This window comes from Tursiops truncatus, chromosome 2 (genome assembly GCF_011762595.2).
Source record: "Tursiops truncatus isolate mTurTru1 chromosome 2, mTurTru1.mat.Y, whole genome shotgun sequence".
In the NCBI taxonomy this organism is placed as follows: domain Eukaryota; kingdom Metazoa; phylum Chordata; class Mammalia; order Artiodactyla; family Delphinidae; genus Tursiops; species Tursiops truncatus.
This window is the reverse complement of record NC_047035.1, coordinates 64,036,960-64,058,713: the sequence shown is the minus strand read 5'-3', so window position 1 is coordinate 64,058,713 and position 21,754 is coordinate 64,036,960. Positions and strand designations below refer to the sequence as shown.

At 42.2% G+C, this 21,754-nt stretch overlaps 1 protein-coding gene across 3 annotated transcripts in view; it reads right to left on the bottom strand.

Moving 5' to 3' along the window:
• Positions 1 to 516: 516 nt before the first annotated feature.
• Positions 517 to 21,754, bottom strand: part of EAPP (E2F associated phosphoprotein) — a 38,035-nt gene continuing 16,797 nt past the window's right edge. For 2 of the 3 annotated variants that reach the window (XM_073800560.1, XM_073800561.1), the window contains 2 exons: positions 2,808 to 2,945; positions 517 to 772 (listed from right to left, as the gene is read on the bottom strand). In XM_073800560.1, the coding sequence (XP_073656661.1) occupies positions 532 to 772; positions 2,808 to 2,945 (379 nt within the window). In that variant the 3' untranslated portion in view covers positions 517 to 531. Of the gene's footprint in view, positions 773 to 2,807; positions 2,946 to 19,294; positions 19,874 to 21,754 lie in introns of those variants that run through there. The other variant, XM_019924046.3, reaches the window with a different exon arrangement.

The window sequence follows — 21,754 nt, the reverse complement described above, 5'->3', positions numbered from 1 at the left end:
AGAATTGGTTAAAAGGCTGGTTAAGAAGCTGTTGGGGGGGCTTCTCTGGTGGGGCAGTGGTTAAGAATCCGCCTGCCAGTGCAGGGGACATGGGTTCTATCTCTGGTCCAGGAAGATCCCACATGCCGCGGAGCAACTAAGCCCGTGTGCCACAAATACCGAGCCCGCGCTCTAGAGCCCGCGAGCCACAACTACTGAGCCCACATGCCGCAAATACTGAGCCTGCGCTCTAGAGCCCGCGAGCCACAACTACTGAGCCCACATGCCGCAACTACTGAGCCTGTGCTCTAGAGCCTGCGAGCCACAACTACTGAAGCCCACGTGCCACAACTACTGAAGCCGTGCGCCTAGAGCTCGTGCTCCGCAACAAGAGAAGCCACCACAGTGAGAAGCCTGCGGACCGCCAGGAAGAGTAGCCCCCGCTCGCCGTAACTAGAGAAAGCCCACGCACAGCAATAAAGACCCCGCGAAGCCAAAAATAAATAAATAAATTTATAAAAAAAAAAAGAAGCTGTTTGGCACCAGGTGTCATCACCACCCCAGAAAGCCAAGCGACTTTCCCTTTCTCCCCACCCTGCAGGAAACAGGAAGTAAAGGCAAATTATACCTCCAGTAAAAATACAATGTAGAGGGCTTCCCTGGTGGCGCAGTGGTTGAGAGTCTGCCTGCCGATGCAGGGGACACGGGTTCGTGCCCCGGTTCAGGAAGATCCCACATGCCGCGGAGCGGCTGAGCCCGTGAGCCATGGCCACTGAGCCTGCATGTTCGGAGCCTGTGCTCCGCAACGGGAGAGGCCACAACAGTGAGAGGCCCGCGTACCACAAAAAGAAAAAATATACATATATACAATGTAGAAGAAAGGAACTGTAACCGTCCTACACTGCTTAGTTTAGGCATAATAATGTAATCATTTAATATTGACTTTAAAAAGAAAGGCTGTACTACATTCATATTGAGAGGTGGCAGGATATGAGAGAGCTCTAGGTCCTTGCTGACCAGAGAGAAAGTAAACACCGTGATCTAAGGTTGATGAGTCAAGAATCCATGGTATAAGCATGTTATTTAGATAGAGGTGAACACCAGAAAAAACAATTACATTAGAAGGAGATGCCTCTGTGTAGTAGCAACATGGCTAGGGGAGGGAAACACTGATTTTGTTGCATTTTAATACTATTTTATTCTTAAAACAGTTATATAGGGCTTCCCTTGTGGCGCAGTGGTTGAGAGTCCACCTGCTGATGCAGGGTACATGGGTTCATGCCCCGGTCCAGGAAGATCCCACAGGCCGCGGAGCGGCTGGGCCCGTGATTCATGGCCACTGAGCCTGCACGTCCGGAGCCTGTGCTCTGCAACGGGAGAGGCCACAGCAGTGAGAGGCCCGCGTACCGCAAAAAAAAAAAAAAAAAAAAAAGTTATATAAAAATAACTTGATAAAAATTCCAAGATTTGCAGTGATAAAGAGCAAAGCTTTATGCGTTACCTAAAGATGAAGACCATTCTTTTTTTTTTTTTTTTTTTTTTTTTGCGATATGCGGGCCTCTCACTGTTGTGGCCTCTCCCGTTGCGGAGCACAGGCTCCAGTCGCGCAGGCCCAGTCGGCCATGGCCTACGGGCCTAGCCGCTCCGCGGCATGTGGGATCCTCCCGGACCGGGGCACGAACCGGTGTCCCCTACATCGGCAGGCGGACTCTCAACCACTGCGCCACCAGGGAACCCCGAAGACCATTCTTTTATTCAAGACACATGGCAAAAGGTACCTTCTGTGCTAGTCTGGATCATCTGTGTAGAGTTCTCTTGAGATCTCCAGGTAAAAGCTACCGAAGGCACAAGCTATATTTTGATAATGATTCTCCCTATGAATTATTTATCATATTTTTATATAGTGGAAAACTATCTGGCAACTGGTATATCATGGTTACATTGTGGATACAGATGGTTAATAAGCAGGGACTGCTATATTTGATTCAATAAAATAATTCTAAACCAGAAGCTGAAGTTACTTTAGAAAGCAGCTTACTACAGTAAAAGGAGAAAGGAAATCACTGTGGCCCTAGCACCTAGAGACCCTGGAAAAGCTGACATTTCTGCGCATGCATAGGAATCCCGGTCAAGCACCGGGCAACTGAAAACCCAAGAAAAAGTGATTTAACTTGAACGCCTTTAAAGAGATTCATGTGAGCTACTCCTATGACAACACAGATGGATTACACACCAATGAAGTTAGTTGGAGGCTAAGAGTTCGTTTAAATATGAGACGGCTCCTTTTAAACTCTGTGAGTTGAAAAATCCATGACTGTTGCGTTCCTGTTTGCATTTTTTTTTTTAAGGATCTTCCAGAAAAGGATCATCTCACTTTCCCATGACAGCCTACGCCTGGAGGGAGCTTCAGTACTACACCTGCACAGCTAAAGAAGAGGCCTTGTTCGTAAAGGCTGGGCCAGGGATTCTGCAGGAAGCTCAGAACATGACTTAAGGCTCTGTGTGAAGTCTTCGGATTTTGACACATATGCAAATAACTTCCCCTGCCATCCTTCACTGATCAAGCAACACCAGGAGTCAAAAGCACTTTTACAGTCCTTGGGACTCTAGGGACACACCGCTTAGGTGACTGCTGGTGCTTACTACCTCCACCTTGGATGTGTTGAAAGAGTGGCAGATCAGTAAAAACTGAGGGGTGAGCAACCCTGATGACTCATCTGTGAGTCCATTCAACATTGTGTGCCAGAACTGGGAGGACAAAGGGAATCTTTGAAAGGCCCGGTACTCAAGAAGCCCACAGCCCAGATTCATAACAGATGATTACGTACCAGTCTTTTACAGAGGTAAGCAGCTGAGGCCGGGAGCATGGAGGCCTACTAGTCACAGGCTTCACAGAGGAGCACCCGTCTTCGTCAGACCCCTCTCTGCCTTTTGTCGACAGGTCCTGCCTTACTGTGATGTGAGCACTGAAAAAGTCAAAATTTGGTAGGACTGAGAAAATTTTATATCTGCCTTGCCATTACCCAGGCTAGGATAACAGACACAGTTAAAGGCAGCTGCAAAATAACAAGAAAAGCCTCTCTCCCCGTGACACACTACAGCTGTAAAGTATCAAAATTACACCCTTCTTTGCATGACTCCTGCTTTCTTAACTCACTGAAAGCATTTGTTCTCTAAAATCATAGATTATCAGAAACTTTCCTATTTGAAATTATATCCATAAAAATGAAACATTCCATTTCTGATTGAGAATCCAAGCCACTTTGACACAGAGCAGCAGCCTTGATTTACAACCCAGGTGTAAAGCTTCAGAAAAGGAGTTGTGGACACAACATTCCACACCTAAACTTTTACTTTCCAGGGAAACATCACTCTGAGCTCAGTTCAACAGTTTAAGCCTGACACTGACCACATGAGCCCTGCTTTGCTTTCAGCCTGTCACTGCTTCTTTGAAATTTTATCTCCACCATTCCCTCAAATCTTGTATTTAAAAAAATTTTTTTTATTTATTTATCTGCTCCAGGTCTTAGTTGTGGCACGAGGGGTCTTGGTTGTGATATGCGGAATCTAGTTCCCTGACCAGGGATCGGACGCCGGCCCCCTGCATTTGGAGCGTGGAGTCTTAACCACTGGACCACCAGGGAGGTCCCTCAGGTCCTGTATTAACTCTATACTTTGTTTGGTCCTCTGGTGAGTAGCCTCCCGCATTGTAATGGGTTAATAAACCTGACTTTGTCACATTACTGGTCTGTGGATGGGCTAAGACAGCATCATAATCTATGAGAGCCTTGTTGATTTCCAGAATCCTATAGTAACAATCTAGATAGTATTGGGGATATGACTATACAGCTGTGGCAGAGGAAAGGATTTGTACCTGAGGTTTAGTTTCTTAGTACATCTACCCATTTGTTAGCTTGAAATTTGATTCCATGCTTGAATTACAATGATTGAAATGTGATAACTGCACTTAAAGAGTCTTAAAGTCTACTACAAATAAATAAATAAATAAATAAATAAGATATATGGAAAATTTGCATTCAGAGAAAAAACTTTCCCAAAGAAGAGTTTGATCTAACAAAGAGTTAAAACCTCAGAGGGCTGAATTCCTGGCCAATTCATACCAATCGTGTAAGACTCAGCTCAAACATTTCCTCCTCTCCAGAGCTGTCCTGAGTCCTTCCTTTTCTGTACTCTGGTGGCACCTGGTGTTACATTTGTGCCACGGCCGACACCACACAATATTGTGATTGTTTACCTGTTTTCGCCACTCATCTCAACTTGTTGAGAGCAGGCCCCTGTCTGTAAATTCCTAGCACCTGACACAATCCCAGGCAGAGAGGAGCTCAGTTAATGTTGATGAACTAATGAATGAAGGGGAGACTGGCAGCAAGAAAACCAGTTGGCAGGTAGTTGTAATGGTCCAAAAGGGATGGAAATGACCTGGACTCAGTGTGACTAGAGGAAAATGATAGATAAGTAGGGGACATTTGAAAGGAAGATGGAAAAAAAACAAAAAAGACTCGATAACTAAGTGGAAGTGGGAAACAAAGAAAAATTTTCAATTTTAAGCCTACACAGCTAGGAAGTGGATACCACAACAGGCATAAAGGAATCCTAGAGTAGACAATTTTTTCAGTTTTGGGGTTTTCGGGTTTTTTTTTTTCTTTGGCCATGTCCTGTGTGGCATACAGGATCTTAGTACCCCAACCAGGGATCGAACCTGAGCCCCTTGCAGTGGAAGCCTGGAGTCTTAACCACTGGACTGCCAGGGAAGTCCCTGTTCAGTTTTAGATAAGCAGATTTTGCAAGGTCCTAGGAAAATCCAGTGTGCTTCTAGACATTCAGAGTTAGAGTCAAGGCTCAAAATAGACTTGGGAATCATTAACACTGAGACTGAAACTTTTGAAAAAGTGGATGAACATTCTAAGGAAGAAACTATGCACTGAATGGTTGAGGGACTGAAACTTGGAGAATGAAAAGGTCTAGAGGAAAAGAAGTAAAAAGGCAACAAAGAGCGTGTTCACAGAGGAACAGGGCAGTACAATATCCTGCACAGCAATGGAGAAGGACCACCTGCAGGTGAGAGGAGGAAAACCCAAGAAAGTCACCTGAAAAACTATCAGAACTCCAAGTTCAGCATGGTAGTGAGTTATAAAATACAGCAATTGCTTACAACAATCAGTGGCTTTCCTCCAACTATTACCTGTTAGAAAATATAATGGACAAAAGATACAATTTGCAATAGTGAAAACAAAAATACCTAGGAGTAAACTTTGAAAATGTGTGGTAAATTTTACAAAGTTACAAAAACCGAAAGATTTTTTTTTAATATTTATTTATTTATTTATTTATCTGGCTGAGCCAAGTCTCAGTTGCAGCATGCGGGATCTTTAGTCGCAGCATGTGATCTCTTAGTTGCAGCATGTGATCTCTTGGTTGTGGCATGTGGGATCTAGATGGAACCCAGTTCCCCTGCATTGGGAGCGTGGAGTCTTAGCCACTGGACCACCAGAGAAGTCCCCAAAACGGAAAGATTTTAACAATGAAGAGATGTAGTAGATGGGAAACACTGTAATATGAAATGTTAGTCTCCTCCAAATTTACACATTAAATACAATTTAAAGCCAAAATAAATTCCAAGTGGACCAATGAGATACTTGAAAAATAAAAAACAGATAAAAGATGTATAAATGGGGAGAAAAGGGAGAACGTGTCCTAGGCATAATCCCAAAAGCAGGACTAGTAAAAAAAAAAAGATTGATAGATATGATCGTGAACGAACCTGATCTTAGACCCCAAGCACCCCAGCTCAGGCCTTTAAAATGTCCTCCCCAGTCCTTGGATCTGTGATCCTTACAATCTGCCCCCCCCCAGCCCCCAACACCAACCCTGGCCTTAGCTCAAGGTATTTCTATCCCTTGTACAGATGAATCGTCTGTAAGTATTTGCCAGTGACCTTCACAATCCCACTGTAGGTGAAGCAACACTACAGATTCTCAAATTCCGAAACCACTCCCACAGCCTTGTGATACAGCTAGCCCTCAGCCCTGGCTGAGAAACAGGATCAAGATAAAAACACAACCAGGCCACGGCTGGCACTGATAAGCCCAAAGCCAAAATTCCACACCATGAGTGTGTTTGGGCTGGGGTTGTTCCTGTCCTAGAAGTAACAGCAACACACCCGACCTGACCAAAAACAGGGACCAAAAGCAGGGGAAAGATAGTAGCAAGTACCTATTAGGATAAATGTTCAAATGTTCTCTGGCTTGTTTTTTCCTTGTCTTAAGAAAAAACAGGGACTTCCCTGGTAGCACAGTGGAGAGGAGTCCACTTTCCCAATGCAGGGGACCCGGGTTCAATCCCTGGTCAGGGAACTAGATCCCACATGCAAGCCACAACTAAGAGTTCGCATGCCACAGTAAGGAGCCCACTGGCCGCAACTAAGGAGCCCACATGCTGCAAGTAAGACCTGGTGCAACCAAATAAATAAATTTTTTTAAAAGAGAAGTTATTACACAGCCTCACACCATACACAAAAATAAACTCAAAATGGCTTAAAGACTTAAATAAAAAAATAAATAACCAATCCTTCATAGTGGTTCTCAAACTTCAGAGCACATCAGAATCACCTGGAAGGTTTGTTAAAAAGATGGCTGGGGGCTTCCCTGGTAGCACATTGGTTGGGAGTCCAGCTGCCAGTGCAGGGGATCCGGGTTTGATCCCTGGTCAGGGAGGATCCCATGTGCTGTGGAGCAAGTATGCCCTCAAGCCATAACTACTGAGCCCGCATGCCACAACTACTGAAGTCTGCATGCCTGGAGCCCATGCTCTGCAACAGGACAGGCCACTGCAATGAGAAGCCCGCACACCACAACAAAGAGTAGCCCCTGCTCGCCGCAACTAGAGAAAGACCACGCACAGCAACAAAGACCCAATGCAGCCAAAAATAAATTAATTAATTATTTAGGAAAAAAAAAGATGGCTGGGTCCCACCCCACCATGGCCTGGAGTGGGACCTGAAGGTTTGCATGTCTACAGGTGAGTTAAACCAAATTTTGAAAGAACAAATCATCACAATCTTATACAAAGTCTTTCAGAGCACAGAAAAATAGAGCTCTCCCCACCTTGTTCTATGACAGGATATAACCTTGATCCTAGAAACAGATAAGAACAGCTAAGAAAGGACAAGTACTGGACAACATCACTTGAGAACATAGGTAGAAAAATTAAAATTGACAATCTGATTCTAAAATTTATATAGAAATACAAAGGGCCTAGGATAGCCGAAACAACTTTAAAAATACCAAAACTAGAGGGATTATACTACCTGATTTCAAAGCTTATTATAAAGCTATAGTAATTAAGACAATGTGGTATTAGCATAAATATAGACCTATATTTCAATGAAACAGAATAGAGTCAAGAAACAGACCTACACATATATGATCATTTCATTTTCAACAAAGGTCCCAAGGCAATTCAATGGGAAGGATAATCTTTTCAACAAATGGTGCAGGAACACTATTGGGTAGCTATATACAAAACAAAAAAACACTCAACCTTTATCCCACATCACATACAAAAACTGACTTAAGATGATCACAGACATGAATGTAGGAACTTAAAGTGTAAAACTTATACTTTTATTATTTTTGGCCGTGCTGCACGGCACGTGGGACCTTAGTTTCCCAACCAGGTATCGAACCTGTGCCCCCCGCAGTAGAGGAGCGGAGTCTTAATCACTGCACCACCAGGGAAGTCCCTAAAGTATAAAACTTGTACATGAAGGGACTTCCCTGGCGGTCCAGTGGTTAGAATCCGCCTTCCAATGCAGGGGACGCCGCTAGATCCCTGGTCAGGGAACTAAGATCCCACATGCCGTGGGGCAACTAAACCCACACCTGGAGCCACAACTACTGAGTTCGTGCACTCTAGAGCCCATACACCACAACTAGAGAAGCCCACACGGCACAACTAGAGAGAAGCCCACAACGAAGACCCAGCGCAGCCAAAAAAAAAAAGAAAACTTGTAGAGGAAAATAGGAGAAAATCTTAGTGACCTTGGGTTTTGCAAAGATTTCTTAAATATGACACAAAAAGAAAACATTGATAAGTTGGGCCTCATCAAAATGTAAAACTTTTGCTCTGTTAACTAAAATGAAAAGGCAAGCCACAGACTGAGACAAAATATTGGCAAAATACATACCCAACAAAGTAGACCCAATTTTAAAATAGACAGTTCACCAAAGATGGCAAGTAAGCATAAGAAAAGGTGATCAACATCAATTAGTTAATAGGGAAATGCAAATTGAAACCATAATGAGAAATCTCTACACACCCAGTTGAATGGCTACAATTTAAAAGACAGACTAGGGACTTCCCTGGTGACCCAGTGGTTAGGATATGGCACTTTCACTGCCTGCTAGGCCCCAGTTTCAATCCCTGGTCCTAGTGGGGGAACTAAGATCCCACAAGCCATGAGCTGCAGCCAAAAAAAAGACAGACTTAAAAAATAAAAAGACAGACTATACCAAATGTTGATGTGCACCAGCTGGAACTCTAATACACTGCTGGTAGGAATGCAAAGGGTTGCCATCACTTTTGAAAATAGTTTGGAAGTTTCTCAAAAAGTGATACATATACCAACATGCAACCTAACCATCCTACTCCAAAATGTTTACCAAAGAGAAACGAAGGCATGTGCCCCTACAAAGACATGTATATGAACATTTATAGCGGTGTTATTTGTAATGGCCAATAATTGGAAACATCCCAAATGTCTATCAACAGGCGATAAATAAATTGTAGTATAATCCATATGAAGTTCATACAATAGAATACTACTCAGCAATAAAAAGGAACGACTATCTATAATCTGCAACAACATGGATGAATCTCCAAATAAGTAGTCTTGAGTGACGGAGGTCATACAAAGAGTATATACTGCATGATTCTATTTATATAAAATTACGGAAAATGCAAATTATAGTGATAGATCAGTGGTTATCTGGGGTGAGGGGGTACAGAGGAAGAGATGGATTACCAAGGGGCGTGAGATAACTATCAGGGTGATAGATATGCTCAATATCTTGACTGTGGTGATGGTTCCATGGGTATATACATATGTCAAAAGTAATAAAACTGTACATTTTAATATGCATTTTATTGTATATGTTTATACTTTAATAAAGCTATAAAAACATTAAAATATGCAAAACAACTCCAGCGACATATAAAAACTATAATTTGAACCTAAAACTGCTTTTAAAAAATTCAGTCTATTAAAAAAAAACAAACCTATAATTTGGTCAGGGGAGAGGTTCCCAAGACCACCCCCAGTTTCAATGATTCATTAGGAGGACTCACAGGACTCAGCGTGTAGTCACATTCATGGCTATGATTTATGACAGTGAAAGGGTACAAAGCAAAATCAGCAAAGGAAAAAGGCAAATGGGCAAAGTCCACAGAAAACCAGACACAAGCCGCCAAGAGTCCTCTCCCAGTGGAGTCACCAGGACACACTTAATTCCCCCAGTTGTGACAACACGTGTTCTCTACCAGAGAAGCTCATTAGAGACCCTGCTCCCAAGGTTTTTATTTGGGCCTGGTCACGTAGGCACCCTTGGTCTAGCAGTACCAAAATTCCAGACTCCCAGGAGGAAAGCCGGTGTTTAGCATAAACCACATTGTTTATACAAACAGTTTAGGCACAGTGAGTTATTTCTATCAGTTAGGGTGGTTGAAACCCTCCCCAGATTCTTAGTTTCCAGATGCCAGCCAGGGCCAAACTTGTAAGTAGGCTTTTCAAAGGATAGCAGTCAGGGGGACTTCCCTAGTGGTCCAGTGGGTAAGACTCTGCACCCCCAATGCAGGAGGCCCAGGTTCGATCCCTTGTCAGGGAACTAGATCCCACATGCACGCTGCAACTAAGAAGTCCGCAACTAAGAGTTCACATGCCACAACTAAGAGACCCACATGCTGCAACTAAAGATCCTGCATACCACAGCGAAGATCCGAGTGCCGCAACTAAGACAAGGCACCGCCAAATAAATAAATAAATAATAAAAATTAATTGGCTTTAAATGGGAAAATTGTATACTGTGTGAATTATATCTCAACACAGCTCTTGTATTTTTTTAAATCAGTTAGGGTTGGTGAGTTTTGGTGAGTGGGGACAGTGCGACTGAGCATCTGCAGTTCCCAGGCTTGTACTGACAGCAGGGATGGCGCCACTTCCCATCTAAAGGAAAATACCAGATTTTTTTAAATATAGCAGATGTAGAGAGATGTAATCTACATACTGTACAACTCACCCATTTAAAAACAACCTATTTTTTTATATATCAATCTTATATTCAGTCATCTTGCTAAATTCCCATATTCCTGAAAACCTGTCTGGGCTTTTTTAGGTAGAGAACTCTATCATCTATGAATAATGACATTTCTTTTTTCCTTTCCAATCCTTATACTTTTTTTTTTTTTTTTTTTGACCGAGCCTTGTGGCTTATGGGATCTTAGTTCCCCAACCAGGGATGGAACCCAGGCCCCAACAGTGAAAGTGCCGAGTCCTAACCACTGGACCACCAGGGAATTCCCTAATTTATTTTTCTTATCTTACTCCACTGGCAAGGAGCACCAGAAAAAGCAACCTAGGCCAGACACTTACTAAAGTTTGGGCACTCTAACAGAGACCATGATAATGATATTGTTTAATTGTACCTTAAAAAATCCAAACATAATCTGGAGTTAGAAACAAAAACTAAGTTCAAAATTTTAAATCTGAAGATGCTCCACTTCAAGTGAAAACTCCATCCTTAAACAACAAGCTCTACCAGAGAGATTTAGAAGTTACATCTGTACTACCAGTGAAGTAACCATCAACAGACTCCACTGGTGTGCAGGGGTTTCAGGGTAAAGGAATTGAAAAATGTGCAGTACTAAAACAAAAACAATGAATAAGCTTTCCCAATTCTCTAATTGTAGCACAATTAGTGATTATTTGAATTTGGATGAAATTACGGAAGATGATTTGCATGATGGTTAATGCTTGAGTAAAACAGAGGAACATTCTTTTGAGAGGAAGCACCAGACCCAGTATCAGTGATCCGACTTCAGTGAGAGTGAGGAAAATGAAGAACTCACTATAAGTAGAAATGAAGGAAAGTTTGTTTTAAGTGAAGGAAAAGCCCCAGTAAAAAAGAATCCACCTAGGGCTTCCCTGGTGGCTCAGTTGTTGGGAGTCCGCCTGCCGATGAAGGGGACGCGGGTTCGTGCCCCGGTCCTAAAAGATCCCACAGGCCGCGGAGTGGCTGGGCCAGTGAGCCATGGCCGCCGAGCCTGCGCGTCCGGTGCCTGTGCTCTGCAACGGGAGAGGCCCGCGCGTACCGCAAAAAAAAAAAAAAAAAGAACCCACCTAAATTAAAATGTAATACTTTGAGGATACCAGTAGATGGGGCTGCTGTAGCAGCTAAAATAATCAACTCACACCAAAAAGTGTTTCTCTCACTTTAGAGCCTATAAGGAAACCATCACAAATATTCAGCCCCGCAGCTAAAAGCAAGAGGTCAAAAGATTCCACCAGCAGCATCAGGAAGTAGTGGCAAGAGCAGCAGACTACTTGTGAATGTTTGTATTAAGTCTTGATAACTGGTACAATGTTTTAAAATTCCAAGCATATTCCTATAGAACACAACATCTGCTGAAACAGAAATACAGTGAAATTGAGAGATCAGCACTTCTATTTAAGGCGTGGAGGAAAGCTATGTGAATGCCTATCTGTGTATGTGTCTGTCTGTTTAAACAATCACTTTGTATTAAATCAATAATATAGCAGGGCTTCCCTGGTGGCGCAGTGGTTGAGAGTCTGCCTGCCGATGCAGGGGACACGGGCTCGTGCCCTGCCGCAGAGCGGTTAGGCCCGTGAGCCATGGCCGCTAGATCTGCGCGTCCGGAGCCTGTGCTCCACAACGGGAGAACAACGGGAGAGGCCCACAGTGAGAGGCCCGCGTACCGCAAAAAAAAAAAAAATAATAATAATAATATAGCAAGTGCTTCTCAGGTACTTAGTTAGCCCTACTATAATGCCAGGTAATATCTTTTTTTTTTTTTTTTTTTTTTTTTTTTTGTGGTACACGGGCCTCTCACTGTTGTGGCCTCTCCCGTTGTGCAGCACAGGCTCCGGAGGCGCAGGCCCAGCGGCCATGGCTCACGGGCCCAGCCGCTCCGCGGCATGTGGGATCTTCCCGGACCGGGGCACGAACCCATGTCCCCTGCATCGGCAGGTGGACTCTCAACCACTGCGCCACCAGGGAAGCCCCAGGTAATATCTTTTTTAGGTAGATCTAAATTTATCATGAATAAATAGAGTTACAAGTATTTTATGTAAAGGTGTGAATATTAATCATCTGCTAGTTATAACTATAATTTATATCATATATAGACATCATTTATATATGTCTCAAACCTTGTTATCCATTAAAAATTAAAAATACCTAGCCTAGTTTATTGTGCTTTGTAAAAACATAGGTGTTAACACAAAAAAAAGCAATCCAGAATTATGATTAAAGTGGGCATTTGCCTTTTTATTAAAAAGCAATTGCTCCTTCAATAGCTGAATGGCTAAACAAACTGTATTACATAGAGAAAATGTAATACTACTCAGCAATAAACAAGGAATGACCTATTGACACATGCAAAAATTTGGATGGATCTCAGGGCATTATACTGAGTGGAAAAAAAAAAAAACTATTCTCAAAAGACCACACACTGTGGTGGGAATGTAAATTGACACAGCCACTACGGAAAACAGAATGGAGGTTCCATAAAAAACTAAAAATAGAACTACCGTATGACCCAGCAATCCCACTACTGGGCATATACCCTGAGAAAACCATAATTCAAAAAGAGTCATGGGGCTTCCCTGGTGGCGCAGTGGTTGAGAGTTCGCCTGCCGGTGCAGGGGACACGGGTTCGTGCCCCGGTCCGGGAAGATCCCATATGCCGCGGAGCGGCTGGGCCCATGAGCCATGGCCGCTGAGCCTGCGCGTCTGGAGCCTGTGCCCCGCAAGGGGAGAGGCCACAACAGTGAGAGGCCTGCGTACCGCAAAAAAAAAAAAAAAAAAAAAAGAGGGGGATGGGTGAGGTGGATGAAGAAGAGTTCATTGAGAACTTATCTACGAGACAGACTCACAGACATAGACAACAGCCTTGTGTTTGCCGGGGGCGGGGGGAGGGATGGATTGGGAGGTTGGGGTGAGCAGATGCAACTATTATATAGAGAATGGATAAACAACAAGGTCCTACTGCATAGCTCAGGGAACTATATTCGATATCCCGTAATAAACCATAATGGAAAAGAATGTGAAAAAGAATGTATATCTATATAAGCATAACTGAATCACTTTGCTATAGAGCAGAAATTAATACATTGTAAAACAACTATACTTCAATAAAATTAATTTTTTTTTTTAAAGTTCATTGAGGGGGCTTCCCTGGTGGCACAGTGGTTACGAATCTGCCTGCCAATGCAGGGGACATTGGTTCGAGCCCTGGTCTGGGAAGACCCCACATGCCACAGAGCAACTAAGCCCATGCACCACAACTACTGAGCCTGCGCTCTAGAGCCCGTGAGCCACAACTACTGAGCCCACGAGCCGCAACTACTGAAGCCCACGTGCCTAGAGCCTGTGCTCCGCAATAAGAGAAGCCACCGCAATGAGAAGCCCACGCACCGCAACAGAACAACGCAGCCAAAAATAAATAAATAAAATTATTTTTAAAAAAGTTCATTGAGATCTCAGACAACAGGGGAAAAGGGAGCCAAGGTATAGAATCTACCACATGGAATGGAGCAACTCTGTATCTGGAAGGTATGCTCATCACCTGAGGAAGGACTAAAGAAAGACAACATAAAGAAAAGACTTGGTAAAACTGGAAGAAGAAAAAAAAAAGATTTGGGGAGAGGATCTGGAGGGTACTGAGGAATTCAAAATTGTTCCCACTTTCTAGCTTAAGGTCTTACTCTCCTATTGATATGTTTCTTTGAGGGGTGGGAGGGCAGTATATTCCCATTGGAAGATGGTAGGAAATAAGATTCACCTTAATTGAAATGTGCTTTATCATCAACTTTGCTATTGCATAAAATAAAGGATGACAATTGTTATGGGCTTAATTGTATCCTCTCATAATTCATATGTTGAAATCCTAACCCCCAGTGCATCATAATGTGACTGTGCTTGGAGACAGAATCTGCAATGAGGTAATTAAGGTCAAATGAGGTCATATAGGTAGGCCCTAATCCACTATGACTGCTATCCTTATTAAGAGGAGATGAGGACAGACATGCATATACACAGAGAAAGATCATGTGAAGACACAGCAAGAAGGCAGCCTTCTGCTAGCCAAGGAAAGAAGACTCAAAAGAAACCAAACCTGCTGACCTTGATCTTGGGCTCTCAGCCTCCAGAACTGGCAGAAAATAAATTTCTGTTGTTTAAGCCACTGAGTCTGTGGTATTTTGTTATGGCAGTCCTAGCAATACATCAATCTAAATAAAAAGTACTCTGCCTAGAGTTGCTTTCATGCCAAAGAAACTTTCCTGTGCTTCCCTAGGTCTCATAAGCCAACATCTATTAAGAGATAGTAAAATCTGTCATGCTATTAAGAATTATTGAAATTGCTTAATTATCTGAATATGGGATGTTGATAAACTACTGCCAACTTTTTGTCCCCTTTCTGATCCATAGGAAGACTCAAACAAATCCAATTTATCCATTTGGCACTGCAGGCAGAGTGCCCAGGGCCCACAAGCTTTTCCAGAAAAGGAAATGTACAAGAAAATGTCTGAGATCTGGGCATGAAAAGGGCAGGTACTAGTTCTAAATAAGAAAACAAAACTACAAAATTAAGAGATGCTTCATTAAATTTATATATAAACTTCATTAATTTTTCATTTTAAAACATACAAATTTCCCTACATTTGAAAATAATGAGGACTTTAGCTTTTTGCATTTCTCAGGAATTCTCACATATGCACAATGATTGCTTAAAACTCACATCAAATCGTGAGTCAACACTCAAATAATTTCAAAAACAAGAATAATCCATTCAAAAAATTTTTGAGAAAAATTTTCAACATTGGATATGGGTGCATCTTAATATTTGATGACACGGGGTAGGGTCTCCCTTTTCTCCCTCCATTCCCTAACTGCCTGTCTCCTTCAGCTCCAAATCACTAATCATAGTTCAGAGAGGCGGGGGCAGTGATTCCTGCAAGGGAGGGCTGGGGGGTTGTGAGGGCAAAACTTCCAGGGGCTAGGAGGATGAGGAGCTCAGAAAAGAAGCAAACACAGGGACTTCCCTGGCAGTCCAGTGGTTAAGAAACTGTGCTTCCGCTGCAGGGGGCACAGGTTCCATCCCTGGCTGGGGAACTAAGATCCTGCATGCTGTGAGGTGCAGTCAAAAAAAAAAAAAAAAAAGAAGCAAGCACAAACAGGTCGTGTATGATATACATGGAAATGCAAAACATATAAGCCTAAATACATCCTGGACCCTTTAAAACGTAAGTGACAGATTTAACAAGTAGTGTATCTAATGCTGTATTTCCACATCTAGAGGCAGGAGGCCACCTCTAGAGAGCAGCCCCTGGCTTACATCCAGCAAGAAAACAGCAACTTCAGTCCTACAACATTGCAACAACTTGCAGTAGCTTGGAAGTGGAGTAGCTAGTGGAATCTTCCCCAGTCAAGTCTCCAGATAAGACTCCAACCTAGCCAACAACTTGATTACAACCTTCTCGGACCCTCAGTAGATGACACTGCTAAGCCATGCCCAGACTCCTGACTCACAAAAACTATGGGATGACAAATATATGTCACTTTATGCCACTAGGTTTGTGGTCATCTGTTCCACAGCAATAAAAACTAATACAGTGAGCCAAGCTAGGCCCATATGTTTATTTAAGCCTCATTTAAATATTAAATAATTTATGCTTCACTTAAGAAAGGAATTGGGGCAGATTAAGGCTACAAGTGGTCCTTTAAGGTTCATGTGTAGCTGTTTAACACACAGATTAGAGGAAAACAATTAAAATTACAAAATGTGAGAAGGTTATGGTGAAAAGCACTATGATTGTTGAATAATCTGAATGTAATCAAATTGTAAATAACAGCATCCTAAGAAAACAAAAGAAAAAAATACTCAAAGGTATGCATTAAAACTGAGGTAGGGACTTCCCTGGCAGTCCAGTGGTTAAGACTGTGCTTCTGGGACTTCCCTGGTGGCGCAGTGGTTAAGAATCCACCTGCCAATGCAGGGGACACGGGTTCGATCCCTGGTCTGGGAAGATCCCAGATGCCGTGGAGCAACTAAGCCTGTGTGCCACAATTACTGAGCCTGCGCTCTAGAGCCCGCGCGAGCCACAACTACTAAGCCCACGAGCTACAACTACTGAACCCTCATGCCTACTGAAGCCCGCGTGCCTAGAGCCCATGCTCTGCAACAAGAGAAGCCACTGCAATGAGAAGCCCGTACACTGCAATGAAGAGTAACCCCCGCTCACTGCAACTAGAGAAAGGCTGCATGCAGCAACAAGGACCCAACACAGCCAAAAATAATTAATTAAAAAAAAAAAAAGACTCCATGCTTCCACTGCAGGGGGCATGCATTTGATCCCTAGTTGAAGAACTGAGATTCTGCATGCCAAGGGGCACAGACAAAAAAAAAAAGAGGCAGAAAAATTGTTGCAGCCCTCTCTGCTTGAAGTCAAAACAGTGTTGACCACCAATCTCCTTTAAGTAATATTTCAAGGATTTTTTTTTAAGTTAAAGGGACATAAAGAATAATTGTACATAGTTTTATACTTTGTAATACTTAAATGTATTATAGTCTATTCATGGATCACTTTATATTTTCTTCTTGTTGCAACATCTTCATGGTTACCCTTTGGATTACAACTGTCATCTTACATTTCTAAGAAACTAGCTTGAACTCAGTTTTAGTAGTATACAAAACTGATTCTATACAGTTCTGTCCTTCCCCTTTATGTTGTTACTGTTACAAACTGTATCTTTGGACATTGTGATTTCCTGCCTCATGTTTATTATTTAGTCACATTCTGAGTAGGGCCTCCAACAATGTGCCTTTTTAATATCTGCTCCAGGTGATCTTTACATTTAAGACCACTGAGATACTCCTACTGAAGTGGAAATAAGGGTACAATGAGGGTGGTGGAGCAATCTAGGAAGAAAGTAGGGTTTGCAATGATAGTAAGACAGAAAGACATCTTGCAAAGTTACAATAAGGCAAACACAAGGTTAAAATAAACAGACTAGGGCTTCCCTGGTGGCGCAGTAGTTGAGAGTCCGCCTGCCAATGCAGGGGACACGGGTTCGTGCCCCGGTCCGGGAAGATCCCACATGCCGTGGAGCGGCTGGGCCCGTGAGCCATGGCCACTGAGCCTGCACGTCCGGAGCCTGTGCTCCGCAACAGGAGAGGCCACAACAGTGAGAGGCCCGCGTACCGCAAAAAAAATAAAATAAATAAAGACTAATAGTGTTATTCTGTAACGTTATTATCTGGCAACATGTTGAAATGTTTAAAAGTATATATATTGCTTCCAACTGATATCATAAAAATTATCAAGTATGCTATTAAGACATTGGAAATTTCCTAAAAGCAAATTCTTTATCATTTTTTTACCTCCATCTAATTCTTACCAACACCACACCATTACTGGTTCCAGTTCACCTTATGTGCAGCTTTTAGAAAGTGCAAAATACAAGGAGGTGGAAAGGATATGTTTTCCCTTCTGGAGGTGTATCATTCTCTGAGGGAGTATGCAGAGGTCCCCGTCAAGCTCTGTTGAGCCCTGACCTCTGTGGGGAATCACTGCTCTCCTTCAACCTTTTCATTTTATAAGTGGAAAACTGGGACTCAAAGGAACAGACCTGCCAAAGATTAGCGTTGCTGAGCCTGAATTAAAACCTATTTCCTTGGAATTTAAGAAAAAAAAAATGTCATTAAGAACCTAGGAGTAAAACAGGAATAAAGACACAGACCTACTAGAGAATGGACTTGAGGATATGGGGAGGGGGAAAGGTAAGCTGTGACAAAGCGAGAGAGAGGCATGGACATATATACACTACCAAACGTAAGGCAGATAGCTAGTGGGAAGCAGCCGCATAGCACAGGGAGATCAGCTCGGTGCTTTGTAACCACCTAGAGGGGTGGGATAGGGAGGGTGGGAGGGAGGGAGACGCAAGCAGGAAGAGATATGGGAACATATGTATATATATAATTGATTCATTTTGTTGTAAAACACAAACTAACACACCATTGTAAAGCAATTATACTCCAATAAAGATGTTAAAAAAAAAAACCTATTTCCTGATTTCTTTCCACTCTATCACATCTCTATTAAAATAACAAGAGGACCGTGAGTTTCCTAATGTTGTTTTTGGAAACAGTCCAATCATTTTTTTTTTTTTTTTTTCGGTACGTGGACCTCTCACTGCTGTGGCCTCTCCCATTGCGGAGCACAGGCTCCGGACGCACAGGCTCAGCGGCCATGGCTCACGGGCCCATCCGCTCTGCGGCATGTGGGATCTTCCCAGACCGGGGCACGAACCCGTGTCCCCTGCATCGGCAGGCGGACTCTCAACCACTGCGCCACCAGGGAAGCCCCAATCATATTCTTTTAAAAAGCTAAAATGTACAGATGCCTACAATGCAATTTCCTCCAAGCTGCCACTGATAATTTTTCTATTATTAAGAGCAAAAACAAACACACCTTCATTGCTGTCAAGAGAAATTCTGGAATAAATGGTAGCACAAGCAACAGCAACAAAATTTTTAAGTCTAAGGCTGGAGGGTGAGTTTGCTCTTCCTTACCACAAATTTCTATTTTACTGTGTTAATTCATTAAGTTTAGAATACTGATTAAGTACCACCCTTTTAAGGAAAGACCTATGTTAATTACTCAAGGCACCCCAATACTAACTTCATGTAATTGTAAGTTATTAATACTATTCACTCCATCCTATGGGTTAGAAGGGAAATAAAGATACTTCTTAGCAAAAACAATATAGACAGAAAGGGTGGGAGGGAGGTCCAAGAGGGAGGGGATATATGTATACATACAGCTGGTTCACTTTGTTGTACAACAGAAACTAACACAACGTTGTAAAGTATCTATACCGCAATTTAAAAAAAGAAAAAAATATATATATATAGACAGAAGTGAGGAAACAGTTTCTAGATTAAGCACACCAAGGGTATATCCAAAATAAAAAATAAAAATAACACTCTGAAACAAAAGTTACCTGTAACTCCAGAACATTTTAATTCTAAAGAGCTTTAATAAATAAAAAGCCCATTTCCAAATATCTATCAAAAAGAGAAAGAATAACAAGTCCCATCAGAGCTGGGGAAACATTTTTTTTTAAAAGGAAGGGGAGGGATGAAGGTAGATAACCATTTTTTTCCAAAAAGATAAAGATAAAACACTGCTTCCTCAAATAACCACTCAGAATGTCACTTGAGATGAGTAGGCAGGAGGAATATAACTGTCCATATTTGCCTTGTGTACTGTACTGGGCAACTAAATGCCAACTTAGCTATTTAGGAATGGCTTGCTAAAACGTTGAAAAAATGAAAGACTTCATCCTTGTCGTAGACTGCCACTTCGGTGGAACATTCAGAGCACATGACTGGGTGATAGATTTCTTCCACATCTGTCTCTGCCTGCTCCGCAGCATCTTCTTGGTTAGACCTCATCTTCTTATGGCCTCGCCTTTTCTTCCTGTTCTCTGGGGTTTTGTATCTTAGAATCTCTTCTTTGTTGATAGAACAATTCATTACAAACATTGCTCTATACTGAGTTTTGTATGATTCATGCCTAAGAGGAAAATGAAATGGAGAATTTGGATTTACATTCTATTTTAATAGTTACACATTTAGATAAAATGTGAGAATACCAAAAACTTACTGAAATACCAACCAAAGTAAAAACATGAGAACAAAATGGGAAATTAAAGAGTTTTTAAGACTTATTTTACGAACAGGAAGAGAATTGTTAACAGATACTGATGAATATATCCTCTTTTCTACTGCTCTATAAGTAACTTTTATCTCAGAAAAAAATGTTTTGATTTGCTCTTCCACCTCAGACAAGAAAAGCTATTGGAAACCTGAGAGGTAATGTTTAAAAAATCTTTGACTGTGTCTTTTTCCTGTTGTGACCTGAGACTCTGCCCTCCTCTCATTACTAGGTAGTGCCATTCTGGTCACTATTTTAGTAAAAGCTACAGTTTTAGAAGCTTAAAGAGCATCTGATTTATAATGTCCACTCTTGGCTTTACTCCAACAGTCTAAAGAATAGATAATGTTTTCTTTGTTCTCCTCATACACTTAATATTTTCCTACTTCTTTCTTGACTTAGTAAGTTATTTTCCTTTTTTTCCCCCTTAAACATCATGCAACAGAAATATCTATCTGGTTAGAAACAGTGAAGTCAAGTTATGCCTTCATTAGTTCTGAATGCTGATCATCTCCTCTTCCACCACCACCACTACCAGGCTGGTGTTTCTCAAGACGAAACCATAAAACTTTCATTTATACTCCACCGTACTGGAATCCTATCTTAATATGGAACACAATTTTTACCAAGCCCAATTTCTGTTAGATCATGAAGCAACTTTGTTTGGGTATAGAAACCCTGTAACATGGTAACATGGTTTAATTTAAAAGAGAAGCAACTTAAGTACAAAGATATTTTACTTTTTCTTTATTTCATATTCTAGGTGTCAATTTATATACAAAAAGCTTAACAGGGCTTCCCTTGTGGCACAGTGGTTGAGAGTCCGCCTGCCGATGCAGGAGACACGGGTTTGTGCCCCGGTCTGGGAAGATCCCACATGCCGCGGAGCAGCTGGGCCCGTGAGCCATGGCCGCTGAGCCTGCGCATCCGGAGCCTGTGCTCCACAACGGGAGAGGCCACAACAGCGAGAGGCCCGCGTACCGCAAAAAAAAAAAAAAAGCTTAACAGCTCATATGGAGAGTACAAAAATGAATTGTTGCAGATGATCAGAAACCTCAAGCTAGCTAATAAGAGTAAATTACATCTGGCTTCCCATTAGTAACTAGAACAAATCCACCACCTAACATCATCATTTAATTTCAGTTAACCTGATTCAGAACATGGACTAAGCCAGACATTTATAAGGCTACCAGAAAAAGAGAAAAGAAAATAAAGAAAAGGAGAGGAAAAGGGCAAAAGTATATTTGGATTAATAGAATATATGGGGAAAAAACACATGATCATCTCAATTGATGCATAAAGAAAATCTGAAAAATTCAACACTCTTTCGTGATAAAAACACCCAATAAACTAAGAATAGAAGGAAACCTCCTCAATATAATAAAGACCACATATGAAAAATTCATAGCTAACATCATACTTAATGATGAAAGACTAAAAACTTTTCCTGTAAGACGAGGAACAAGACAAAAACGCCTGCTTTCACCACTTCTATTCAACAAAGTACTGGAAGCTCTAATCAGAGCAATTACGTAAGAAAAAGAAATAAGGGCTTCCCTGGTGGCACAGTGGTTGAGAATCCGCCTGCCAATGCAGGAGACACGGGTTCGAGCCCTGGTCTGGGAAAATCCCACATGCCACGGAGCAACTAAGCCTGCGCACCACAGCTACTGAGCCTGCGCGTCTGGAGCCTGTGCTCCATAACAAGAGAAGGCTGCGACAGTGAGAGGCCCGTGCACC